Source organism: Doryrhamphus excisus, linkage group LG20 (assembly GCF_037039965.1).
Source record: "Doryrhamphus excisus strain RoL-2023G ecotype Guam linkage group LG20, RoL_Dexc_Guam_v1.1, whole genome shotgun sequence".
Lineage (NCBI taxonomy): Eukaryota > Metazoa > Chordata > Actinopteri > Syngnathiformes > Syngnathidae > Doryrhamphus > Doryrhamphus excisus.
In genome coordinates, this window is record NC_136376.1 from 4,376,421 (window position 1) to 4,404,052 (window position 27,632).

At 41.3% G+C, this 27,632-nt stretch overlaps 1 protein-coding gene across 4 annotated transcripts; it reads right to left on the reverse strand.

Moving 5' to 3' along the window:
* Positions 1-3,041: 3,041 nt before the first annotated feature.
* On the reverse strand, positions 3,042-27,172 carry LOC131108269 (equilibrative nucleoside transporter 1-like). Of its 4 annotated transcripts, none has more exons than XM_078787465.1 (17): positions 26,873-27,172; positions 26,211-26,323; positions 23,703-23,806; positions 17,289-17,433; positions 14,492-14,607; positions 8,421-8,510; positions 8,195-8,276; positions 7,330-7,511; positions 6,720-6,859; positions 6,146-6,280; positions 5,419-5,516; positions 5,264-5,345; positions 5,114-5,190; positions 4,919-5,027; positions 4,302-4,387; positions 3,877-4,076; positions 3,042-3,736 (listed from the first exon to the last, which is right to left on the reverse strand). In XM_078787465.1, the coding sequence occupies exons 6-17, from the start codon at positions 8,447-8,449 to the stop codon at positions 3,625-3,627; spliced, it is 1,332 nt and encodes a 443-aa protein (XP_078643591.1). In that variant the 5' UTR covers positions 8,450-8,510; positions 14,492-14,607; positions 17,289-17,433; positions 23,703-23,806; positions 26,211-26,323; positions 26,873-27,172; the 3' UTR covers positions 3,042-3,624. The 4 variants fall into 4 exon arrangements, with proteins under 4 accessions (XP_078643591.1, XP_078643590.1, XP_078643592.1 ...); XM_078787464.1 differs by lacking the exon at positions 14,492-14,607 and having other exon boundaries at positions 26,873-26,943; positions 27,098-27,116; XM_078787466.1 differs by lacking the exons at positions 14,492-14,607; positions 17,289-17,433.
* Between the last annotated feature and the right edge of the window lie 460 nt (positions 27,173-27,632).

Below are 27,632 nucleotides of genomic sequence, written 5' to 3' on the forward strand. Positions count from 1 at the left end.
TATGGGATTTCCTCAAATAGTGGCCTCCGGTCTAATAGATGCCGTACCCAAATTAATCGCTGATTAATCACAGATTAATAATTAATTCGTAATAGCTGATTAATTTAAAAAGGTGGCTGTAGTCACTTTGACTTGAAAGCAGACCCATCCATTAACTGCATCTGTTTGCTTCATATTAATTTGGGTAGGCCATCTGTTACTTATCGTGATCGATTAACTTGAGCTTCAGATTAATCGACAATGAAATTGATCATAGTTTTCTGCAGTTCTAATTTTCAATTTCTGAATAAAAAGGTGGAAATAAAGTGTTTTATAAAAACAGATTAATCAATTAATCGGGAAAAAATCAATTAATCGCACTAGAATTTCTTCATTAAAATTAATAGCATCAAGAAAAATGCCATGAAAGTAACCTCAGGGTCAAATATAGAATATATATGAATTCTATATACCTGTGGGGAAATCGAACATTAAATAATATTTTTCTACTAATTGGATCGAATTAGCAGCTATTTGAGGAAATGCATGAATTCAAGTACTATTATGTTCGAATCCAGTGGGCTGTTTATCCAGGTCAACAACACATGAGGTAGCGTCAACAACAACAAGAAGAAGAAAATAAATACACTGCTATTGTTTTTTTTTTTACCAACCGCTATGTTGTGACAGTCACTCGCCACTAGAGAGCAGCAAAATCACAGCAAGAAGAGGCCGCAATGCAGCCTCATTTAAAAAGTGCCTCATTCTATGGAGGACCAAAACTGCCAAAATAATAAATAAATAAAAGTGGAAATAAAAACAAAAATGAAAAAAATGAAAAAAATAAATATAAATGGAAATAAAAACAAAAATATTTTTTTTTAATTTTTGAATCTTGTTTTTTATTTTTGTATTTATTTTTGCTGTCATTTATTTATTTATTTATGTATATATTTTTTTATTTTTGTTCTTATTTCCATTTATATTTATTTTTTGTATTTAATTGGTTATTTTTTTTCATTTTTGTTTTTATTTTCACTTTTATTTATTTATTTATTATTTTGGCAGTTTTGGTCCTCAGAAATGCAGAAGGAAAAACTATTCAAATGAAGGGGCGGTCCTAAGTGTGTCTTGGGTTGAACTGTTCGCCTACTGGTTGATCGACATGTGAGTGCGAAAATCGACTAGGTATGCCTGCAAACAGCCACAGCAAGAGGAAGTCACCACACCACTCTCGTCCGAAGTTGAAGCTTGTGAAAGCAGAAAGTAAAGAAAGAGTCAACACACCTGAACTGGAATTAAGTAAAAGCGTAACACATCAGCTGTTTCATACTTACCACGTTCCAAATCATCCAAACGATTGGCAGCGTCCCTGAGAAGCTTGGACACCGACTTCCTGGTGGACCCCGCCATTATTGTCCCGGTAAAGCTACGTTCACACCGACGCCGAATCGATGGCGAATTAAATCGGCGAGCAAAGCGGCGGCAAAGCGTAACAAAGCTTAATGAAAGCGTAAAGACCGTAATACAGCGTAAGAAAGGTTTGAGCAATTCGGGACATTCGGCAAGAGCGCCAAAAAATTTTTAAACTGTTTAAAAATTTGAGGCGATCTGTCACGAATTGCGTAAAGCGGGGAGAGCGTATTAAAGCTTATCAAAGCGTCACAAAGCTTATCAAAGTTTTGCTCAAAGCGTAGGAAAGCTTAACAGAGCTTGGTTCAAAGGATCAATGGATCTGCTGCATCTTTATATATTGTAGCGTCGTTGCCGACGGGAAATTACACGACTGCGATCGCTGACAAGCTTTTTATTGCACAACAATAATACTGGCTCCTGTCGGCAGTAACCAAGCCGTTGCAACCACCGCCAGCAACACAACAGTACTTCCTCCACCAGACACGCCCCCACCCCCTGGTGCATTGACAGTCACCCGGAACAGTCGGACACCCAAGAGCACAACGTCAACATGAATACGTCAGGGTCGCTACAACATGCTCTGGATCAGAGGCGGGATGCAGTCGGGATCTCGAAATTTTCCATTGCGTAACAGAGCTTAACAGAGCCTATCAATGCACAAGAGAGCTTGAGAATCGTATCAGAGCGTTATTTAAAGCGTGATAAGCGCATCAAAGCTTATCAATGAGTATTAAAGCGTATCAAAGCGTGATTTAAAGCGTAACAAATCCTGATCAATCGGCATCAAAGCGTGAGTTGCCGTAGCGATTCGGGAAATAATTTGTCGCCTAAAGCGGGAACGAATTTCGTATCAGAGCTTAAACATATCTGAGGAGATCGTGAGATTTTTTTGAAAAATGACGCCGAATTCGTCGCCGATTCAAAGCGCGACATTCGGCGTCGGTGTGAACGTAGCTTAAATGTATACTTTTCTCCCTGTATACTTCCTCTTGCTGTGGCAGTTTGCAGGCATACCTAGTCGATTTTCGCACTCACATGTCGATCAACCAATAGGCGAATAGTTTTTCCTTCTGCATTTCTATGAGGACCAAAACTGCCAAAATAATAAATAAATAAAAGTGAAAATAAAAACAAAAATGAAAAAAAATCAAAAAATTAAATACAAAAAAATAAATATAAATGGAAATAAAAACAAAAATAAAAAAATATATACATAAATAAATAAAAGCTAAAATACAAAAAAAAAACCAAGATTCAAAAATTAAAAAAAATATATTTTTGTTTTTATTTCCATTTATATTTATTTTTTTGTATTTAATTTTTTTTTCATTTTTGTTTTTATTTCCACTTTTATTTATTTATTTATTTATTATTTTGGCAGTTTTGGTCCTCCATAGGGGACCGCCGCCAGTGTAGCACATCAGACAAAACTAACCTAAACGTTGACATTGAACTGCGTGTTAAATTCACTTACAATGAATGATTCATGTTACAATTGACCACCAGAGGGAGACATTTTCTTTAAAAAAAATGTATTAGCTCACAATGCTGTACTGTAATGTAGAATACAGCACACTAAATATACTACATAAAGACAAACAAAAACAGGCAGTAAAAGCCACTATTTGATGACAATGATACAAAAATAAGCTGGAGTTTCTTTTTTGTACAGATATACAAAACGTTTGATGAAAATGGTACCGGCACATTTCATGTTGCATACATTTGCACACTATTCAGTAACATTGTACATTACATGGAGTATCATGGCCACACACAAAAAACCTAAGCAGGTATACATTTATGCTTATAATTTTCTTTTAAAATTATTCTTTTTTTCCTTGTAAAGAAGTAGCAGTTACGCAAAAAAAGTGTTTTTAAATATCTCTGCCTGGTAAATGTCTTTTGGCGTTAAAAAATGGAGGACTAACCTGAGTTGACCAAAAATGTTTTGTTCCAGCTGAGGCTCCTATAGATACAATCGTCACATCCTCTTCAGTAAGATGTAATCAAATTCTGATAATTCATTAAAAACACGTTAGGTTGCATTCTGGGAAATAACCCGTCAGAAAGGCAGGCATTGAGCTTATAATGACGCCGAGATAACGGCACCATGAGGAGAAGTCAACTTATGGAAGGCTGAGGTGGCCTCTAGTCTTCATTCACGGCACTTGTCTCCCATGAAAGCGTGTGCATTTCCTAACGTGTCTTGGTGGTGGAGGACGTGTGTTAGATGATGGCCCTGAACAGAAAAGAGAAGGCGGCTCCGAGTGCCAAGCCCAGCGACAGGAAGAAGGCCATGATGGCGCCGGCCGTCTCCGCCTCATGCTGAGATACTTTCCTGTACACAAAGACATCCCGGTGACAAAAACAACTTTAAAAAAAGGTCCAAGATTGTATATAATGCATGTAATCATATTTTGAATTGATCCACCATGTCGCCCCCTCGTGTCGAGTGCCGAGTGTTACTGCTATCCTTACTTGGGTCCAAAGCACATGCAGAGGGAGGCCAGGTATCCGTTGGAGAAGGAGAAGAGGATCATGAAGACCATGTACCAGGCGTCGTGAGCAAACAGCACGGGGAGGTAGTGGCGAGGCTGCACGTTACAAAGCATGAAGAGCGGCACAAAGACCACCCGCAGAGCCACCAGGACGGGAAGCCACTTACTGTCCTTGCCGGGCTGAAGTGTGGACACATGAACACACACACACATACACACAGTAAAGATGATGCTGTGTTTGATATGAATCACACTCACATGGTGGCAAAGCAGATGACACCATTTACAACACAAACCGAGTTAGCTCCGTATTCCACTGAAGACCCCCCCCTCCCACACACACACAACCCACCTGACAGAATGTGATTATCATTAGTACAAAGAGTGTGTGTGTTCAGTACTGACCCACATGCAAAAGGCCGTCAGACTCCTGCCAGCCCAGTCCATCACATTAAAGAGGAGGAAACAAGACACCGGGATGAAGTATGTGTCTGGATGCGGAGAAAACACACACCAATATTTTGTGTTAGATTCCTGCTGTGTATGGCAGTAACTTTACACACTTTAGTAAAATACTGTCTGTGCAGCTTTTGCTAAATATATGTGTCCCACTATATACCATTTAGTTCACTATTTTATACTGAGTGGGCATATTTTGACAGAATAGTGCTGTCCCAAATTGATTACTGTTGTGTATTTACTAGAAATGTCTCCATTTTTAATGGTGAATAGCAACCACTCAACGGTGCTTGATGGCCATTTGGATCGCCCAATAAAATGTGCCCAACATTTATAGGTCAGAAAAGTGTGAAAAGCATAATACTGTAGACCCATTTAAGTTTTACTATTATGACTTGGCTTGAGATACAGCAATTAATCATGACGATGTATTTTAGTAGGTCCACTGTGGCTTTTTTTTTTTTTTTTTAAACAGAAGAAACATCCACTTACTACACTTCCCATCTAAGAACATTGCAAGAGGTGATTGAGGAAGTAGTTGAAGGTGTGCAGCGGCGACTCACCCCATCCTCCTCCATTCGCCACCGTCGATTTGACCTCGACGGTCACCGCCGGGAACGTTCCGATAGTTACGGTGAATATAAAGCACACGGACAAAGCCATGACCCAAATCTTTATGAAAAGGAGAAATATTGCTCATGGTGAGTTCATTCAGGTGCAAAGAGCTCCAATATATTATCCCATATCCTTTTTTGTACCTTATTGAAGATTCTGAGCACAGCCATGCCATGTTTGCCGTCATCCTCCATCAGACTCACCGCTGACTGCTTCTCGTCTGACAAACCCACGCTAGCATGATTACAATCCTGTGACATTGAAGGGAGAAGTGCTTTAAAAGATGGTCCTACCTTTTTTGAGAAGTATCATCTTGTTCTCCTCGTCCGCAGATGGTCTGGATCTACTGCTGTCCATGTAGTGCTGGAAGAACTCCTGGTGAGGACAGGTGGAGGTGCAATGAGCACAAGAAGGAAAGGAAGTTTACGCATGGAGTCGGAGTGTTTACCATCCTGGGCAGAGTGAGGTAGGAAATAATGGCGATGAGAACAACAAAGCAGGCTGTGATGAAGTAGCCAAAGGCGCTGTCCCGCAGGTCCGAGCCAGCTACAAGAAAGACACAAGGGGATGATTCAGTTCTTTAACAAAGTCTTCTTTCCTCGTGATGGAAGGAACACAGCATTCACGTTCACTGACTTGAGGGCAACCTCGAAATGTCAAATGTTCTAAGTTCAACAGAAGTTGCATTATGCGTGATGTCTTTACTTTTTCTGTCTTTTGTATGTGTGTGTGGGGGGGGGGGGGGGGGTTTGGGTGGGGCTACAAAAGTGTGATGATAACCATAGTAATACAACTTAGTGTGAGTGTAGCAATGAAAGCGCTACCTATGTGTCTGGACTGAGCAACCAGAACATATTTTAAAAATATGTTTTAATATTTCAACTTCACTTTACAAAATTTTTTTCTTCATTTTCCCCCTCATAATATTCCAATGTTATTTTTGTAAAATAAAAAAAAAATCTCATTAGATTACAACTTTTTATTTAATATTTTGGCTTTGTGATTCTTTTGTAAATGTTTTCTTGTTAAATTATATATTTGGAATACGCCATGGCAACTGGAACTGACCACTTGCATTTCAGTAAAAACAGTGTTCTATCCTAGAGGTTCCACTGTATTTGCATGGAGATTGAATGTGTCTATTAGCACCATGTGTCGTATTGTGTGCGTCATACTGGCCAGTGCGCAGATCATGGAGAAGGCAGCAAAGGTGCCAGCTAAGCCCTGCCCGCTCATGATGGGAGTGGTGTAGGAGGCGGGCAGAATCCCCGCCAGGCCGAAGAGGCTGCCCTGGAGGATCGCTCCGAACGCTGAAGAGGGAGACACAACAAGGAAACACGTTCAGCCGTTTCAAGTCCAAATGTTACCATGACACACATCAAGTTTGTGTCGTACATCAAAGCCAAACAGACCAATAAGAAATGAACTTTCACAACTCTTATTGGCATAATTCCAGTGCACGTTTACATAAAAACTTTAGTCATGGCATGTAGATATCAAAGACTCAGGGTCACGACTTCCTCACCCAATCTAAATCAAACATGGTGCTGTGGCTTGTATGGGGAGCTTATCCCTGCTGCTCCTTATAAATAAACACACGGCGTGAGATGATTACACACACCAGGAGGAAACCACTAATGCTGAGCTTTGTGTTTAAATAAGACGAGAGAACATGCAGAGAATACTATTTGAGGCCGGTGTGGAGTGTTCCATTTACTCCGAGTACAACTTCAGGTGCGTTGTACTCACAGTTGATGAAGACAATCTTGATCATGGTGAGCGTGAAGAAGGGCAGCGGGGCCACGTACACCTTCACCAGCAGGGCCGTCAACAGGAACACCACCAGGATGACCGTCAGGCTGCCCGAGATGCGCAACTTCTGAGGGATCCTGCATGAACGTAAGGAGCATTCCAGCATGTGTTTGAGTACAGAGGCCCAGGATCTCCTAATTCCACTAAAATTAAAGCAAACATTCCATAGGCACACAAATACAGCACGGAGACATCATTTCATTTATAGCTGAAAGCAGCAGATCAGGTGGAGGGAAGTAGGGCCCCACAAGATGTTGGAAAAAAGTTGTATGTTTCAGACAAGAGGTGATCATACAAATAACAGAGGAAATGTATTTATGCTTAGCTTTTAGTTTGTTAGTTTTTTAGGATGACTTGAACTACTTTGAATTGATTAAGGGTACATCATCTATAATCGGCCCCCACATCTTTAATAATCCTGGAGCGAAAAAATCACCGGTCTGAAGAAAATGATTTTAATTGTGAAAATGAATATTCTTGTTAAACACATCTATGTGAAATGACACACGCTCCATGAACCAGGAAGTAGGCGTGTCTGTGTGCATACCTCTGGTGGATGAAGGAGTTGAGGCAGGTGAAGACGAGCAAAGGCACCATGGCGCACAGCGTCATCACATTGTTGAATTTGGACTCCAAGACGTTACGGGTGTCCCTGCCATCCGCTGTCTCGTTGCTCGTCTGATTGGCGAGGGGCTCGGCGGGCGGGTCCTTCAGCCTGCTGGTGAAGTACTGTGGGGGGAAAACCACCATTCCCGTTAGCGTTTTTCCGTTTTTCCATTTTTGCTGGTTTTTTTTAGTTTTCTTGTTAAATTACATTTTCGTAAAAAAAAGCCCCCAGGCCACACTTTGACCACCGCTGATACAAAGCTTGGGGTGGACTATTTATTGACTTGAGCTCTGCAGATGTAACAGGAGCTTATTTGTCTGACTTTAATGTGCATCTGAAACACCACAAGGCTTTGAAGGGGGGTTTCATTCATGCTTATGTTTGCCGCTAGTGGAACAGTTCAGGGAGCGTGCAGTGTCAGCTGTATCCTGAAATGGTATATATCAGTCGGACCTTTTCAGCAAATGCTGGTGGTGTTGGAAATACTGGCCGTTTCAAAGCTCTACCATAGCAAAGCAAAATGAAATTCCACCATTCAAGGAGTTAACCCCTACAAGCTCAGCAGGGATGGCGGAGCATCAGGGCGGACATGCCCATGCAGGATGAAGCCACAGGTCAGCGCTCTGCGAGTGAGACCAGGTGGAGTTGGGAGGAACCGCAAACAAACTTCTCTTCTTCTAAAGTAGGTCCCCGACCTTTCTAAAACGAGGTCGCTGGCAGACCCCCCGATGGGAGCCTCACGCTATCGCTTCCATCTGTGTGGCTTCGCGCTCATATTTTGTCCTGGAAGGATGTCTTGACTCACCATGGTGGCCGTCATGAAGAAGTTCCACGGTAGGAGGGTTCCCAAGCCCAGGATGAAAAAAATGATCCACACGGCCTTGTATCTGGGAAAGTTCACATTGAGACACAAAGTCATTCAGTTTATATCAACAAACAATCTGTAATTAGTTGGGGGTCTTCCAGCAAGGCCGGATACAACGTCTTGATGACAATAGTTGAGATACTTTATTTGTAGGAGTTTGTCTTACTTGTCTTTGGGTGAGTTGATGGCGGTCATGGTTCCTTCTGGTTTGTGTGCGCGGTCTCGTCAGGGTACTTTAATCAGAGAGGCACTACGTCTGAAAGAGAAAGATAAGACACTCACAAATATATATTTACCAACACCTACTGTTTGGGTCGCAGCTTGGAAATGTCCATACGTGAACAGGATCGTTAATACATTGGCAGAAATAAGAAAAGCTATGCGGAAAAGTGCTACATTTTATTGATCCTGTCTGGGTTGTGGTGACGAAATCAAAAATGACTTAAACATTGACACGCAATCAAATAAATCCAGCAGAGGCAGAAACAAAGCATGTAAAATTCACCCCAAGAGGCTAAAACTTACTTGTTGCAGTCATTAAGAGGTTTTCTTGCTTTCACACAAGAGCAAACACGGTGTGATGCATCCTCAGATTCAAAGATAGGTAGGAAGGTCGGACACGCTGCTGTTAGTGCTCTTTTTTGGACCGGCCCCCTGCTTCCTCCCCCAAAGGCTCCTTTATGCTACAGAGTAATATAGAGTATGCTATAGAGCCGGCCCTTCTGACCGAGTCTTCACCCTGTTATCGCTCTGCGGCAGGGGCTGAGCGCATGACTGGCAATTTTCTACCAAAGCACTAGGGCAGTGTTTTCCTGAGAGTGAGCAACCCAAGCTCTTGTTCACTTGCGATTTATCTTCCTGTGGCTACTAAATCATCTGTAACTTTTATTCTACAAAACCGCTCATATTTATCATGTGCCCCACCCCGCTTTTACTCAATTTTTAACTGTGTATAAATGAATGAATGTTGTATTTTAACGATTTTTTACACTGTTTACTTGTTTTTACTCCATTTTTCTGTAAAGTGTCTGAGTATATTGAAAAGCGCTATACAAATAAAACGTATTATTATTTTATGTGTGTGTTGTGTTTTGGCGCTAAAGTTGAACTGAATTGAATATACCAGGGGCGGTCAATGTGTGGTCTAGGAACCATTTGCAACCACGGGTGATTCATAATCAGTTCTCGGCACATTAAAAAAAAAAAAAAAAAAAACAATTATACAAGACAACTAATCAAACAACAAATGTGGGGGGGAAAAAAGAGCAGTAATTTTATAAAATATTAAAATAAAGTCATAATATTAGGGGAAAAAACGTATTACAATGATAAAGTCATGATACGCAGAGCAAAATGCAATTTGTATTATTAGAAATGGAAATAAAAATGTCATTGTGTTGCAATTTGGGGGAAATTATTTTGAGAAAAAGTTGTAATATTACAAAAACAAAGTCAAAATATGGGAATAGTTATAAAAATGAAAAAGAAAACTGATTGATCGTAAACTTCAAAATCAACAACAGCAAAAATGGAAAGCTCATGGTAATAATACCCTTGTGACACCAAGCGGAGATGCCGGCTGTTTTTTCTTTAAATATATGTATATCTATAAACATCTATAGCCCTATCCTTTGATTTGACCATATACAGCCCTCGCTGGGAAAAGTTTGGCCACCCCTTTATTCGCTGAGACACGCCATTATCGTTGTCGCAAGGTTCAAAACTGTAGCATGACGAAGCCTTCATTCAGACTGCGAGAAAAATTTAAATGGCCTCAGTGTGAAGGTTTTCAAGGACTTTTCCACTCCATATTTTCTCTTGACTGGTCCGATCTCTGTGCCATCCGTCTCACCCTGACGAGCCTCTTTCCAATTTCTCCCTCCATTAAGCGGCGCATTTCACAATCATGCGTCAACTCATTACATTCAAGGTGCCCCCTGCCATGTCTATCACCGTTCCTCATGTCTTCTCCGCTGGATGCAATGGCATTAAGCCACGTGACACCTCCACACACACACACACACACACACACACACACACACACACACAAATATAATAAGAAAAGTCCCTTGTTTCCTAGAACATGGGCAATGCGCCAAGCTAAATAACAAACACATGAATAATGAGTAGAGTAAATAATGTCATATCTATTAACTCTGTGGCCTCAAATACGAAGTTAGTTATTAACTCATTCGCTACCAAAACACATTTTTATTTCCCTAAGCCCAACCGCTAGGTCCCAAAGAGGTAATGATACAACTCCACAATAGAAAAGAGCATGTTTGATGCAGTTTTAAGCCAAAAAAAAGTGTATTCTATAAAGATGTCTTCCATTGAAATACACAGTGACTGTTGCACAGTGACCAGCAAGTCAGTCTTGTAGTGTTGAAGGAATTACGCATTGTTTTATTCCTTTCATGTGGCCCTTGTATAATCATGCATATTTGCAATAAAAGCCAGCAGCAGGAACGCTTGAACCAATTCCTGTGGAACGCCAATTAGCGTTCGCCACACTTTGTGTATTTTTTTTGTGTATTTTTCAGTTTACATCAAACATTTTTGATCCGTTTCACATACATCTCCTGATTGGCATGTAAACCAGAGTCGGAAGTCATTGCCCCCCCCCCCCAGTCCTGTCATGACATCAGCAGTTGACTTTATAGTTCTTTGACAACTGATACCATTACGCCACAAGTCTCTGCTTTGCTTATTGATCACGACTGGAAAATAACCCACAATGGAGCCAAGTACAGTTGCAAGTGACAGCATGTCGATAAAGGTGAGACTTAACAACTAAATTCAATGACTAACTCAAAGTAAACACAAACACAATATCAACACATCAATGACCAAGCAATTCCTCTTGAGGATCAATAATCTGTCTAAGTCTAAAGGTGGTGTCTGTGTGGATCTCGCTGCCTCATCGTCTTTGTCAACAGTCAGTCTTCAAATCCGGGCAAAAGTGAATGAATAAATGTTCATGCGTGCACATGTGTGAGTCCATTCAAATTTCTTCAACGCAACAAAACTGCGTTTTCATTTACAGGTTGCTGTGTAACATGTACTTCTGGAAAGTTGCAGGCCGAGTTCTTATAAAATGCACTTCTGTCCCCTTGTGGCCGTTTAGACCACAACATACAGACGTGTTGAAATGGTTGCTTATTGCTCAGCCTCGTCTACACTCGAGTGATCTTGGGTCTGCTATTGTGTGTCGTCTTTTAGCGGCACAAAAACAGCAGGATAACTTTTGTTGTCTGCTTCAAAACACTACTGAGATCCAACAAGTATGCCTCTTTTAAGGCTAAACGTGTGATTAACTCCAAGCCAGCTGGCATCATCCACTCGCTGTTGAAATGCAACACACACACTTGGTAGTCTGCAGGGTTGGCATCAAAGTGACACTTAAGTGTTTTGGCGGCTCAGCAAGGTCCATCCTGGACAATTAACACTTAAACAAGAAAATACACACACATAGTACAACTGCACGAAAAATGTACTGTAGCTCTCCAGCTGTGGTATCAGCCATACGGATTGGGAAGGAGGAGGTGTTGGGGGTGCACGTACACTATGGAGTGTGATAGGACGGTGATATCTCACACCAGGTTACAAGTTCTTGGAGAGGAACAGGAATACATCTGTTAGTTCTCTTACAAAGAACAGTTTACACCGGTCTAAAATAGAAGAACCATTACCAAAAGGTCACCGTGGTATCCACCACATGTAGTAGTGACATTTATAATAACCTGACTAAAAGGTCAGGTGGTCAGTCAGCCAGTGATTTTATAAGTCTGTAGGGTTTGAATTTTTATACCTCAACACATTGAGCATTCCATGGAACTTTATTAAGCTTGAAGCAGGTGATTGTCTGTACCCTTGGTGTGACAAGCAATCAATCAATTTCTCTCTGCTGTCCTCTAGTAAGAACCAGTAAGAGTCCTGAAAACATCTGTGGACACCTAAGGAGCTAAGAAAGTACAGCGGACTCTCAATTTGCGTACGTCCCGGTTAATGTATTTTTTGGTTTACATCAAAACACAAAAAATTAGGGCTGGATTTGCGTACATTTCCTGATTAGTGTACAACATCGTGCACGTCCTTGTGTCGTGTTATGAGTGAACATTTGTTTTAAATCACAATACGTCCCTGTTAGCCTATTGCCATGGAAACCGGACTCTGAAGTCACTATTCATCAGTGAATGACTTGTTCTTTGCTGATTTCTGCATTAACTGAATCACAGACGGAACCACGGAATTGGTCAATACAAACGTAATAGTGTGTTAAATGCGGAGTCTTGTGGAAATTGACATTGATAAAACGACAAAACTCCTCTCCTACAGAGCTTTACAAAGATAAACTACTCAAGTTCTATCTTGTTTCAAGCATTGGCTTTTTAGTCAGGATAGATTTAGTCACCAACATCTCGCAGTTCAAATTTAGATGAATACTACGGAAATTAAAGATTGCACAACATGAAGCTCAGAGCTAAACTTCTTTAAACTTAAATGTCAAATGGAACATAAAAAAAAAGCTTAACAGTCCAGATTATTATTTCATGCTGCACATCCCCCCGATCATTTTTTTGCCTTGAGCATATGTTTTCATTCAAAGGGCAGAAAACGAGGATGCAAAAACGCTGTGGCGGGACAAATACAACACAGCGCTTGCGTGCACTTCATGATACCACTCAACCGAGGACGTTTATCAGTGTCATGTGTGCTCGTACACTAATCATTTAGCAGTGTCTATTTGGTCCATTCAACAGTCTGAGATGCTTCTGTTTCAACTTTCCATCACATGCACACATTGGGTTTGTCTGGAGAGTCCAGGGTTTGGAGACACTCCTTCTAGTCACCTTTCTGGTCCTTTAATGGTATCATTATGGTATGTTTACTTGTTTCAGACGTGTAACAATACACATGAAGGAACATCACCGTGTTACATTTGCACAATTCAACATGTCGGAAAAGGAGTAGGAAGAAGAAGAGCTTGAATTTAATCATATCACTGATTCAAGTCTATTAATGACAATTCACGCCATAACTTTTATTTTAAAAGGGAACCTATTACGCTCATTGTTTGGCCCTTTGTATAGAGTTGTGGACACACATAGAGCAGCTACACTCCATAACCAGCACAAAAAAACTTTCTAGATCTTCCAGAATCTGCACCTATTTCAAGCTGTATTTCTTTGGATTCCGTGCTTCCAGTGAAAACTGTGTTAATTTATTCCTCCAGGCACACCCACAGCGCTGCGACTGGTCAGTCTCCCAAGTGCTCTTGAGGACTTCCGGATAGCTGCCGAACCCAACTTTACAGAAGTTGATAAATGGAGTTGATCATAAAATGTCCGCTTTTAACAGAGCCATATGTGTTGGATCCCGAATCTGATCCAGAAGTTGAGACTGAACAGTCCGAAGTTTTCTCAAGAAAAGGGGTTCCTTCAAGATATCTCTCAATGGTCAGTAGCTCTAGCATTTCAGCGGTTGGTTTTCAACATCGGTAACATGTAATGTGGTCATGAAAGGTAGGTCCCTTGTATGAGTTTTACTGGTGTAACATATTAATATTAGAGTTTAAGTTATTTTCACACTTGTATGGTCATTGGGAATATTAAAAAGCCTCACCTCATATCTCACACTCATTTCCAAAGATGTGTTGACTAATTATTTCCTAAGAAACATACTAAACAATTCTGCATTGCTGCTGCTACTGAAAACAAAGCCACCATTCTGACCCCTTCTTCCTCTACTTGCGTCAGGGTCAGCAAAATCACAAATAGCACAGACACGTGTAAGACGGCACTCAGTCAGGAAATGCTTGCTTCTCTCCTCTCTCACACACAGTGTCCTTTTTTTAACACCTCCATGATGACCCTTCACACACTGAGTGAAAGCTACCAAGATAACAGCTAATCTAATTTCATTACTTGGTAAAGGGAGGGGCTGATAACAATCTTTATGAATTTATGAGGCACTTCCTTCCTCCAACTCAGATTCATTTCTGTGTTGAGTAATCGCCTAAAGCTTTGCAGCCGTTCAGGTCCTACGAGACACGACTTGGTAAGGTCACCAAATAAATTACCTTAAATCCAGCAGACACACACATATTCTTACATGGTCTCAGCCAAAATGTACTCACAAAACTAAATGGCCACAAAAATCACAGATATCAAGGGCTGTGTCAAAGGAATAGAAAGAAGAGGAAATACTTGCACAAATAGACGAACATGTGCTTGCCTTCAGGAAATTGAATCTGTCCTTGTGGCGCTTTCTTCAGTTTTAATCTTCGAGGGAAATATCTGATTAGCGTCCATCCATTTGGTCTTGTGACTGATTCATAACCACAAATTACCCTGAAAACCAACATATCAGAGTGCGTTTGACTTGTTCAATTGTTTACATTTGAAGAAAACTTTGCACACATAGTTGGCTTTGATTTTTGTTTAAATTTAATTTATGGAAATAATATCAAATGCATAGATCGTATATTGATATTCAGCCTAAATATGTAATATATGAATTTTGGTCCATATCACCCAGTTTGGGTTGGAGTCACTCAAAGTCATTTAACATTTTTTGAAATGCAAAACTACCACCGCATCTTGAATATATTAATAGTAGTGTTATTATTTTTTCAAAAACATGACTTCAAGATACTATTCAGTAGCTGCCACAGATTGGTCCCACTGGGGATTTGTTACTCGCTCCAAAAATATGCATGTTAGGTTATCCAGGGACTCTAAACTCTGAACGTGAGTGTGACTAGTTGTCTATATGTGTTAATAATAATAATGATAATAATAATAAATAATAATATGTTAGGCTCTAGGACCCCGTTAAGAATAGCTGTACTTATTTAGACATTTAGCCCCGGAGTTTCCAGATAAAACCGGTGACATCTGTAAAGGCCTTTGAAGATTTCCTTTGAAGATACAGCTTCCTTAACCTTCCTCTTGTGTTAGCTTTCTAGTATCATCTCTTACGTTAACAGGTCGGTTTTGACCCATGTATTAAATCAGCTATAAAATACACTAAAAACATTAAGTTACCATCAAATTTGCTTCTCATGTCTTGGTTACCTTCTTAGGCTTCCTCATCCATGAAAATGTTGGTTTTAATACTTTTGGTGTGGGCATGTAGGCCTTTTTTTGTCATGATAGCCCTCAATTTCAATTTTCCAAAAATGGTAAAATGAACGTCAAAAGAATCATATTAATAAATTGAAGGTTCTTTTGTTACCTGGCTATTACTGAGGGCTATAGAACATATTTCTTAAATCAATTAGTTTTATTTATTTTCTCATTTTAGTATTAATCACTAAAGAAATGTCTATGGTGTTCGGGGTAAATTTCCTTTGAAGATCTTTGAAAAGATCTTTGAAAAGATTTCCTTTGAAGATACAGCTTCCTTAACCTTCCTCTTGTGTTAGCTTTCTAGTATCATCTCTTACGTTAACAGGTCGGTTTTGACCCATGTATTAAATCAGCTATAAAATACACTAAAAACATTAAGTTACCATCAAATTTGCTTCTCATGTCTTGGTTACCTTCTTAGGCTTCCTCATCCATGAAAATGTTGGTTTTAATACTTTTGGTGTGGGCATGTAGGCCTTTTTTTGTCATGATAGCCCTCAATTTCAATTTTCCAAAAATGGTAAAATGAACGTCAAAAGAATCATATTAATAAATTGAAGGTTCTTTTGTTACCTGGCTATTACTGAGGGCTATAGAACATATTTCTTAAATCAATTAGTTTTATTTATTTTCTCATTTTAGTATTAATCACTAAAGAAATGTCTATGGTGTTCGGGGTAAATTTTGACCCATATATATTCATGTCAAGAAAAGGTAGAAAAAGTTTTTGTTTTCAGCAACATAACTTTAGTATAAACTGAAATCAAAAAGCAGAACAGTTCCAAATCTTGGTTCACTGTACTTCTTGCCATTCTTTCCATGATCCGAATTGTAAATGTGAAATCAGCCAGTCAAATGAGTGAATTCACCTCATGACTGGACATTGTTTTTCTGCTGGTATACTGGAAAAACGGTCAAATACGGTCAAAATGACAATCCCTTGAAGCTTACATGATGAGAAGAGAACCTGGTTGTCATTGTGTTGGCTAATTGTACACTTATGGTTTCAGTTGTGGCTCAAAATATTGCTTTATAGTCATATTATTATAATCGAGTCGAAACCGACCCTAACAATACAGTGGTCATAATTACAACCAGACCATTTTGAAATGTAGTTTTTTTTAATAGAGTTTCCTGACAGAGTCAAAAAGCCTTGATGCAATAAACAAATGTTACGTGATTCTTTTTATGCATTAAAATGTAAAACGGGTCGGTGACGATCCAAACACAAGAGGAGGGTTAATCATCATTAGGTGTACTTGCCAATGAACGGTCCTCGTGAAGCTTTCCGCATTCATTTACCACTTTAGCGTCGCCAATGTGAAAAGGAGTTCCACTAAGTGTTCAATAAAGACCTTCGTCATCGACATCATCCTTCAAAGATGACATGAAATTACACCCTGATACGTGTTTGTCACTTGAACGGCTTCACAGGCAAAAAAGAAGTGACACCACGCCGTCAATAACGACGCCCTCATCAAATCAAAGACCTCGTGGTGGTAGCAATGGTTAGCTACTAAGAACGGTCCGGCTAGTCAATGACGCCGACTAGTGACCACGCCACCGCTTGGCGCTAAATTTAATTCTCGGTAAACAAAGGAGGGATGGTGGCTGGCCGGCGTGGGCACCCGGACGCCGGTCCGTGGACGTCATTTCATTTCTAACCCCTTATTGTCCTTTGGCGACACCGACAAGCCGTCAATGTGACGTCAATTTGATCGTAGTGGCAAGCACACGTGCGGAATTGTGAGTGATTCCGCTGACTCATTTATTAGTTCAACTGTGAGACTGTTTCGACGGAGAAAGAGCTCCGTCTTTCAGCTATTAACATCCACAAGTTGTATCCTATTCATATCGCAAATGTTGGTTTGTTTGATATTATATTATAGAAGCGTCCTTACCTTCTCATTGGAGCGCGTGGAGTCGTGTGTTGACAGATTCCGTTTGTGTCTGCTTGGGAAATGGTGCTTTCAGAGGCTCCTTGGAAAAAGTAGCTCTCTCACCCTCTCTCTCTCTCTCTCTCTCTCTCCCTGATGGCAGGAGAAGCTAAAATAACACACAGTATATGTTTTAGGAGCATTTACCCACTACACTTGGGTGTGGTTTTAGCGCAATCATACTAGTATTAACAAATTGTGAATTATTTAAAGCACATACATGATTAATTTTGAAATTTCCGATAGCCAAAAAGCAGTAAACCTAATCTGTACATTTGAGTGGATTATCTTGTGTATTTACTAATTTATCTATTGCGACATATGGATAAATATTAACTGGGACAAGCTCTAAATGAACAGGCTCAACAAAGACCACTTTCTATCCGTGTTTACAATGATTGAGACGTAAATAAAGAATATAAATTCCCTACACCAAGAAAGCCAAATGTATAGCTGTGGGTCTGGCTTGACAATAGGACTTCTATATGTATATATGTCACGGTTAAGCAATTGGCGGCCCACGAGCAGATTCCAAGAACACCACAGCAGTCACAATAGTCTTTTGACAAACAGTTTCTGACTAGTGCCTCTGTTTTAATTGATGTCTCTATGACTATTCTAGCCATTTTCTGATTTAAGTATGTTAAGGTATGGCAGAGCCCTGCATTGACATTACGTAAAACCCTGCTATATGCACCAAAATTAATAGATACACCCAGAAAATGTTTAAAAAAAACACAAAACACTATAATGTGCCTCTCTGAGTCATTAAACACATTTTAAACTCAGTTGTACACATTCAGAAACAATAACAAACACACAGTACATTGTATTGTACTTACACAATGTCACATCTTGTACCATTTTCCTGCTGGAAAATGTTCACTGAATTGACTTGTGAGACGATGCCCTCGGCTGGATTCATAACTCCAGATCAAAGAGCCATCAAACCACTTTCTATTTTAGTTACCATAAAAACAAAGAATTGTTTACAATTTAAAGCAGAGAAAATAAATCAGTTAATAGGCGGGGTAGAGAATATCAGGGCTCATGTTTTAGAGAAATCACTATTTTTATTGTTAGCATTCTTATTAGACTCCTCATTGTCCTCTCCTTTAAAGAAACCTGCAATGGACTGTTCTCAGAACAGTCGACAGGGGACTTTCTTTATCGAAAAAAGCCAGGAATTCACTCATCAACTCAATGAGTGATGTGTGAATTCTTAAATAAAATGTCAGTTTGACTTTCAATGAAGAAAAGTCAGCTAAAGCCCCATCGATACAAACCCAACCCTTCAAAAGAGTTGAGTCAATAAAAAAAAAATCAAGTGGCACTGTTTATGTTGTTGTGGGAAAATGGGAGTAACCTCGTGAGTCACATCAGGTCTGCACAGCTCGGTGTCATGCTTTTGAAATGGAGAGACACCACAAAGGTCATACAGACTGTTGACATTTAACCAAGGACACCTACAACGGTACGCAATTAAGATTCGGTGAAGCTAGATTCGTTATTGTGACTGTAAAAAAAATTCTTATGTTCAGTTTCTAAGAATAAAATGTGAAGTAAACAGCTCAAAAATCTCCCTTTAGGGTGTTTGCGAAAAGTGACACCACTGTACGATTGCATCATAGCGCATGCAAACGTCTGGACCGCCGCGCCGAGGCGTCGTTTTTGTGGTGAGTTTCGTGCCCCCTTACGAGCGTCTGTGCCGCCTCTGCTGTTTGCTCATGAAGTGGTGGTAGGTGCACACAGCACAGACATACACACCCTGCGTGGCTAAAAAAAGCCCGCTGTGGTTTCTGGACAGACACCATGTGTGACGAGAGGCTGCCTGCTTCCTTGCCGAGCTGAAGCCAACAACAAGGAGAAGCTGGAAAAAGACTGCGGCACCGCTTTGTCTCCTTTTGCTGTTGTGGAAGGCACATACTACTCCGGTTTCCTCCCACATTCCAAAAACATGCTAGGTTAATTGGCGACTCCAAATTGTCCATAGGTATCAATGTGAGTGTGAATGGTTGTTTGTCTATATGTGCCCTGTGATTGGCTGCCCACCAGTCCAGGGTGTACCTCGCCTCTTGCTCGAAGACAGCTGGGATAGGCGCCAGCACCCCCCGCGACCCTCGTGAGGATAAGCGGAGTACCCAGAGAAAACCCACGCATGCACGGGGAGAACATGCAAACTCCACACGAGGGTGGAATTGAACCCTGGTCTGTTTATTATTTTAATGGTAAAATAATGTCCCATATTTCCAAAATTGCTATACATTCATATAAAATTTTATGTAGTTATTTACAAATTATTTTTTTACCATCAGGCCTGAAAGTTTCCCAACCGCTTATGCTCCGCCCATGGACCGGTACAGAGTCGCAGCCTATTGGTTGGGGACCCCTGCTCTAAATGACAGGAGCAGTTTGCTGTTTGAGGATCTAGTGCAAACATGGCAATCAATAGTTCTGATGTTTTTTAAGGAACTGCAGCAAAAAAGGTCTGCTGTGCATGTGCCAGATTTAGCCCATGTGCCACCATTTGACTACCGCTGCTTTAAGATGAATACCGACAGGTCTTTGCTGCTAGATTGTCCAGCTAATCATCTAAAGCTGGCAACAAAAAGGAACATTTGAGTCCATGTTGTGTTTACTATAGTGCTGTTTAACACTAATCCGTGCACCACATTTTCCTGTTAACATTCATGAAACCAATAAGAGAAGATTGTTGTTTGTACTTGGCTCTTTTGACTCAAGACCCTTTGGTTCTGGACTAAAAGGGAAGCACGACAATAAAGGAACATCCTGTGAATAAGATGTAAAGAAAATGGATGCCTGCAAATAAACAGATGCAACTGATTTGTGCTTCCAGAGTGGCCTCGGGCCTCTCATTTGATGCATTGTTTGGCCAACATCTCCAGGTTCCTTTTAAAAGAGCGAGTTGAGGAGCAAACAAACATCTTATGCGTCTAATTTGAGAATATCCTGACGTGCCATTCTCACCACATACTGAGATTTAAGAGAAAGCAAAGGAATTTCAACAAATGGCCTCTTTAACCCCTAAATGACTCAGGAGTCCAGGTTGAGTGAATTCCACCTGAGATTAACACTTTTAAGGGATTAAGTGTCTCCCAGTGGGAGGTCTGAGATAGTGACCATCGCTTCCTGGTCTTTACCGCCAAGATTCCCAACAGAGTACGACTATGTGGATGTATCCGTAAAGGTCACATGTTAGTGCGGAATTGCTGAGATTTCTCTCAGTCCGGTCTCAGGAATAAAAAGGTAGGTGTGCACTCCTGGGAACTACTCATTCAGCTCTGACATAGGTAATTGGCTAAGTCGCCCTCCCCCAAAAAAACCCTCATGAATGCATTCACTGGCCGCTTCATTAGGCACACCTGCACAAATGAGATCCCACACAAGAACCCAGAAATTCCAGCGCTTTCATTGCTAGTACCGTGTTAACACAAATCATGAGGGACTGGAAGTGTAACCGCTGTTTGTTAAAGGAGTAGACAAGTGACTGTACTTGCCAAATACAGTGAAGCCCAACCTTTGACGAGTGGGAGTCAAGTGTCAAGGAGACACCAGAACTTGAAAACCCTCTTCCATCGTTAAAAGCTCCTGTTTGGGAACCCAAAGTCTGGATGTAGCACGACTTTATAGTACAAGGAAAATTCATTCATTCATTCATTCATTTTCTACCGCTTATCCTCACGAGGGTCGCGGGGGTGCTGGAGCCTATCCCAGCTGATTTCGAGCGATAGGCAGGGTTTGAATGGGAGTCCGCTGACTTTCTGCAACTTCCATTGTATGTTATTATTCATCTTTGAACACCGCTTGTTTCATTCATTCATTCATTTATTTTGAACTGCTTATCCTCATGAGGGTCGCGGGGTGCTGGAGCCTATCCCACCTGTCTTCGGGCGAGAGGCGGGGTACACCCTGGACTGGTGGCTAGCCAATCACAGGGCACATATAGACAAACAACCATTCACACTCACATTCATACCTAAGGACAATTTGGAGTCAATTTGGAATGTGGGAGGAAACCGGACTACCCGAAGGATGGAATTGAACTTGGGTCTCCTAGATGTGAGGCCTGTGTGCTAACCACTCGTTGGCCTTGCAGCCGAATTTCATCTTGTTTAAAAAAAAAAGCGGTCAGTGAATTCATTCATTCATTCATTCATTCATTCTATACCGCTTATCCTCAAGAGGGTCACGGGCATGCCGGAGCCTATCCCACCTGACTTCGGGGCAAGAGGTGGGGTACACCCTTGTATTATCCAATAGACTGTAGTAGACATAAGTGATAATAAGACATAATAAGTCACATATTAGCATTTGGAAAGTTCCTTGTTGTAGTCGACATCAGCCTACCATCCATCCTCACTATGTACTATGTAAAATAATGGCGGCACTACTGCAGTACACTACCGCGTACCCGGAGAAAACCCACGCATGCACGGGGAGAACATACAAACTCCACACAGAGATGGCCGAGGGTGGAATAAAATATAAATATATTTATTTAGCAAAATATAGCATTATATTACAATAATAAAGTCAAATATTGTGATGTGTACATAACATTAAGAGAAAATTTAGGGATGTCCGATATTGGCTAACAAATTGCCCTTTTAGTGTCCTAGGAAGGATTGTGATGCAAGTACTCGCTGAAAAGCGCATAGATGTGAGATGGCGTTAAAAGATTAATTCCACACTTTGACACCCACACACCCACACAAAAAATAAGCAAAATTCTCAGTATGTGTCCCTAATTTCTCACCCCAAACACCAAACAGCGATAACGGTCAACTTGGGGCGATGTCGCTTGTGTTTTATTTCCATTACTATAATTTCTTTTTTATGATGATTTAGAGAGGCTGATAACACTGAGAGTGTTGCTGATGAAAATATTTAAAATATTCACATCATGGCTTACCCACTGTCTGTATTGATGGATGTTATCAATTCTTTATTTCCAACCGTAACACCAACAGACGTCTCCAGTTGACTATTTACTTTTTTTATTGAAGCAGAGGCTAAACGTTTTCTATGTTCTATTTATGCTGACTAAACAAATTATCAGATTATTTGCCAGTTTCAGTGTACATACTATTTGAGGTATGCAAACTGGTCTCGATCAACACAAAGGGCTTTTTTTCTCCAAAATAAACACCTTTTATTTGATTTCCCACATTTAATTTGTTTTAGATAACCACCTTTTACTTTATGTATTACATAAGACGAGTAAAAATGCCTGATGATTTCAGGCATTTAGATTCCCACTTGGCTGCACGGCGGGTGTGTGGTTAGCGCGCAGGCCTCACAGCTCAAAGACATGAGTTCAATTCCACCCTCAGCCATCTCTGTGTGGAGTTTGCATGTTCTCCCCGTGCATGCGTGGGTTTTCTCCGGGTATTCCGGTTTCCTCCCACATTCCAAAAACATGCTAGGTTAATTGGCGACTTCAAATTAAGTATTAGGTATGAATGTGAGTGTGAATGGTTGTTTGTCTATATGTGCCCTGTGATTGGCTGGCCACCAGTCCAGGGTGTACCCCGCCTCTCGCCCCAAGACAGCTGGGATAGGCTCCAGCACCCCCTGTGACCCTTGTGAGGAAAAGCGGCAGAAAATGAATGGATGAATAAATATTTCTGTGTACTGAATATCCCATCTTCGGATGTGGACACGGTGCAGCTATAGTATAAAAATGATGGTAAAATATGTCGACTACTACTATGCTTTTGAAAAGTTACACCCCCTTTGTCCCAATATTGCTCTCCCCCCATGCTCCACCACACATTTATGCTCTGCCATTTTTATAAATAAAACATAACATTGCATCACTGCTGAGGAGGAGAGCTGCTGAGTGTGTTTTCCGTGTTAGCCTGAGAACACTCGTTGACATGAACGCAATGGCGATTTCTCTTTGACTCAGCAGGGGGGGTCAGCTCTTTCATGTGGACCCTTGCTGTTGTGTTTGTGTAAATGCGTGTGTGTGTGTGTGTGTGTGTGTGTGTGAGCGCACAATCTGCAGTCTCACAGTCACCTGCTGTGATGATGTCATCTCTAGAGGCCTGCACTGTTTGCCCAATGCGGAGGTCAGCTTTTAACTAACTTCCTGTGCAGCTATCACAACACAAACTATTTTCCAGCGGAACACATCATGAGCGCAGTGCATGGTAAAGTAGGCTGCATGATCGGCTTACGCCCCCATCCCATTCAGCATGAGGGGATGCAAGCCATGATGTGCTCGTCTGACCTTGTCACACAGAAATAACACAACGTCATGCTTCGTATTACACATTGTGGTTGCCAGGTAGGGAACGATAACACACAAATTACTGTACAGGTAAATGTGTGTACGTTATGAGACAGACTCACCCACACAAAACCAGCGGATGTCCTCACAAACACGCGGTCTGCACATGGACAACGGCGTGCGTCCAGCCTGTGTGTGTGTCTTTTTGTCCTGGTGTGTCTTTCAACTGCAAAAAAAAAAAAATCCGCATTCATGCAGCTGGCACAGAAAGAGAGAGAGAGAGCAAGAGAGAGAGAGAGAGAGAGAGAGAGAGGAACACACGGTGTTGGGGGGCAGACAGGGAGGTAGTGACTGCCAACAAATCGGCCAGGTGCTTATTTAAGGATTATTCTAACTAAACTAACGACATTTGAGCGGTTTCCAAAAGCGCCTGAGGGCAGAAAGAGAGAGTTGATGGCTGGCTGATAAATGTCAAAGTTGTCACCATGTAACAGGGAATTGGACAGGTGCAGAGGGTTCCATGAGACAACAAGATTCAAAGGGCGGGATCGAGTAATCCCTATGGATCCACAAGCCAATCTATGGCCTATGCTGGACAAACGGAACCACTTTGACGGAACAGGGTTTTCAAGCTCTGGCATCTCCTTGGCATTATGGACCGCCATGACTCTTGCTAGCCAAAGGCTGGACTGCACTGTATTATTCATTCATTTTCTACCACGTTTTCCTCATGAGGGTCGCGGGGGTGGTGGAGCCTATCCCAGCTGTCTTTCGGGCGAGAGGCGGGGTACACCCTGGACTGGTGGCCAACCAATCACAGGGGTCACACTCACATTCATACCTATGGACAATTTGGAGTCAATTTGGAATGTGGGAGGAAACCGGAGTACCCAAGGGGTGGAATTGAACTTGGGTCTCCTGGATGTGAGACCTGTGTGCTAACCACTCGTTCGCCTTGCAGCCGAACTTCATCTTGTTTAAACAAAAAAGCGGTCAGTGAATTCATTAATTTTCTATACCGCTTATCCTCAAGAGGGTCACGGGCATGCCGGAGCCTATCCCACCTGCCTTTCGGGGCAAGAGGCGGGGTACACCCTTGTATTACCCAATAGACTGTAGTAGACATGGGTGATAATAAGACATAATAACTCACATATTAGCATTTGGAAAGTTCCTTGTTGTAGTCGACATCAGCCTAACATCCATCCTCACTATGTACTATGGGGGATGCTGGAGCCTATCCCAGCAGTCTTCGGGCGAGAGGCGGGGTACACCAGCCAATCACAGGGCACATATAGACAAACAACCATTCACACTCACATTCATACCTATGGACAATTTGGAGTCGCCAATTAACCTAGCATGTTTTTGGAATGTGGTAGGAACCGGAGAAAACCCACGCATGCACGGGGAGAACATGCAAACTCCACACAGAGATGGCCGAGGGTGGAATCGAACCCTGGTCCTCCTAGCTGTGAGGTCTGCGCGCTAACCACTTGACCACCATGCTGCCTGCACTGTATTATTTGTTGACTATAACGCTATATAACATGATTTGCTTGAGCGTTAACTTGTTCCCACTGGATGATTTGTTGTACATTCCAGACGAGAGCCTGATGGATGTTTCACACCCTCCTTTTGCAGCACAAAAAAAACCCAAAAAACCCTCAAGGTCGAACCATGCGTCAACATCATAAACACCCACTTGTGCACTTGACAGCAAACACTTTGGATCAGGTTGGTTGAGTTTGCCGTGGAATTCTGGTGATTGCTAAGCACCTGTGTGCAGTAGCGGTTCTAGCTATGGGCCACATGAAGAATTCCCCAGGGCGGCGTTCTCCAGGGGGCGCAACGAAGGGGAAAAAAATTTATTTACTCACCAACCCGTCATTGAGTCAGCGGCCAAAATGCTTAAAAATGAGTTGGTTGAGCCTTGGCTGCTAGTTGGATGATGGTAGATTATAATAATAGTGCTGTTCATTTGTATCAACAAAACATGGAAAAGCCAAACTCAAAACCATGAGGTGCACAATTTAGAAAGAAGAGGAGAAAGGGGCCAAAGATCTATAGCATCAAGGAGCTATAGCATCACTTTGTGTGCAACAACTTATGGAATGTATATGATCAAATAAGCTAATAAATAAGCACCATTCAGTAGTTGGGGTTAAAGGTCGCTTAAAAAACATATTTTTCCCTTGTATTCCTATTCATTCATTCACTTTCTATTGCTTATCCCAGCTGTCTTCGGGCGAGAGGCGGGGTACACCCTGGACTGGTGGCCAGCCAATCACAGGGCACATATAGACAAACAACCATTCACACTCACATTCATACCTATGGACAATTTGGAGTCGCCAATTAAACTAGCATGTTTTTTGGAGTGTGGGAGGAAACCGGAGTACCCGGAGAAAACCCACGCATGAACGGGGAGAACATGCAAACTCCACACAGAGATGGCCGAGGGTGGAATTGAACTCGGGTCTCCTAGCTGTGAGACCTGCACGCTAGCCACTCGACCGCCCTGCAGCCCTGTGTTTAATATTTTTTCACTTATTCATTCGTTCATTTTCTACCGCTATTTTTTTAAAGTAAACTTTTGTGGCAGTGTATAAGTTAAAATATATATTTACATTTTTTAAAAACCTCATTTGTCAGAACTTGTGGTTGGGAAAGGCGCCACAGTCGACCCGCCCAGGGCGTCATTCAAGCCAGAGCCGCCACTGCCTATGTTTCACTCTTCACACTGTAAAAAAAATAAAAACCAGTGAAAATCCCCCCTGTTCTGCTTCGTTGGTCTGACCCACATAAATAAAATCCCTCTTGAGCCGATTTCACATTATTTAACTTTACGGATTAGCCAATTTGTTCACGTAGCATTACATCATCACAGAGGAAGACAAGAATGCCAACTATAAAGGGGATGTGGGAAAGCATTCCCAGGGGTCTGTAAATTGGGGTGGCATTCCCAGATTAGGGTAGTTACTTTTGGGCTCTGGGGGGCCTGATTAGCTCTTTAGCTTCCCAATCTACCATCTGAATCGCCTGAGGTTATTTGCCAAATGCTAGAAATCCCTGAATGAGCTCCTTCCAGACCACCTGGATTTGATCCACAACGGGTTTGTTTGGGTTTTTTCGTGGTCCTTTCAGTTGATGACGGACTTGGCGACTTATAGCTGGCGTTCTTAAAGGTCTCCTATTACGCTTAAGTGAATTGTAACAAGGACTACAACTAATTATTTGCTTAGTTGATTATCTGTCATGATTATGTATGGTAGATTTGATCGTGTCTCACAGTTGGCCTAGCTGGGAACGCCTTGGTGTCCTCTTGGTAGAACCAGAAGAGGTGGTCAGACATCTGTTTACCTGTGTAACAAAATAAGAGTGTCATAAAAAACAGCTTATTCCAACATTGAGGCAGCAAAGTGTACTCTAATATGGTAGCTCAAGACTCACGGCTTGGAGACAAAACTTTTACAAGTAGTTTGATATTTTGCACGTTGAAGCATCACACACTCACTTTTTTCATGAGCCTTTTAAAAGTAAACATCTTTTGTGAAAGTGTCCTCCTGTGAAAATAAATCTGTGAGAAATTCATAGTTCATAAAAAAAGTTCAACCATGCAAACTTAAAACTGAAATATTTCATTAAAAAAAAAAACTATTACTCAATTACCAAAATAGTTGCTGATTGATTGGATCATTCCAGCTCTAGTTGCAACAGTAGTGTGGCCTAAGTCATGGCCACAGTCACGGCTCATTATCATTAAAGCTGCAGACACACAACATGGTGAGTTCCTACTTGGGCTAACTATAAGCACATTTAAATTCCAGCATCAAGGCTAGATTTTGGACGTTTCCTATACACTATTATAGAACAATCTGACACTTATTAAAAATAAGCAATGTTAAAAAAAGATACGTTGCTTTTCAAGTGATGACTTTAATTGAATTCAAATACTGTTTACAGGGTTCCTAGTAAACATACTATTTTGAGAACTCCACAAACAGTGGGTGACTGACATGTTCCAATGCTGCCACCTAGTGGTGAGTCAC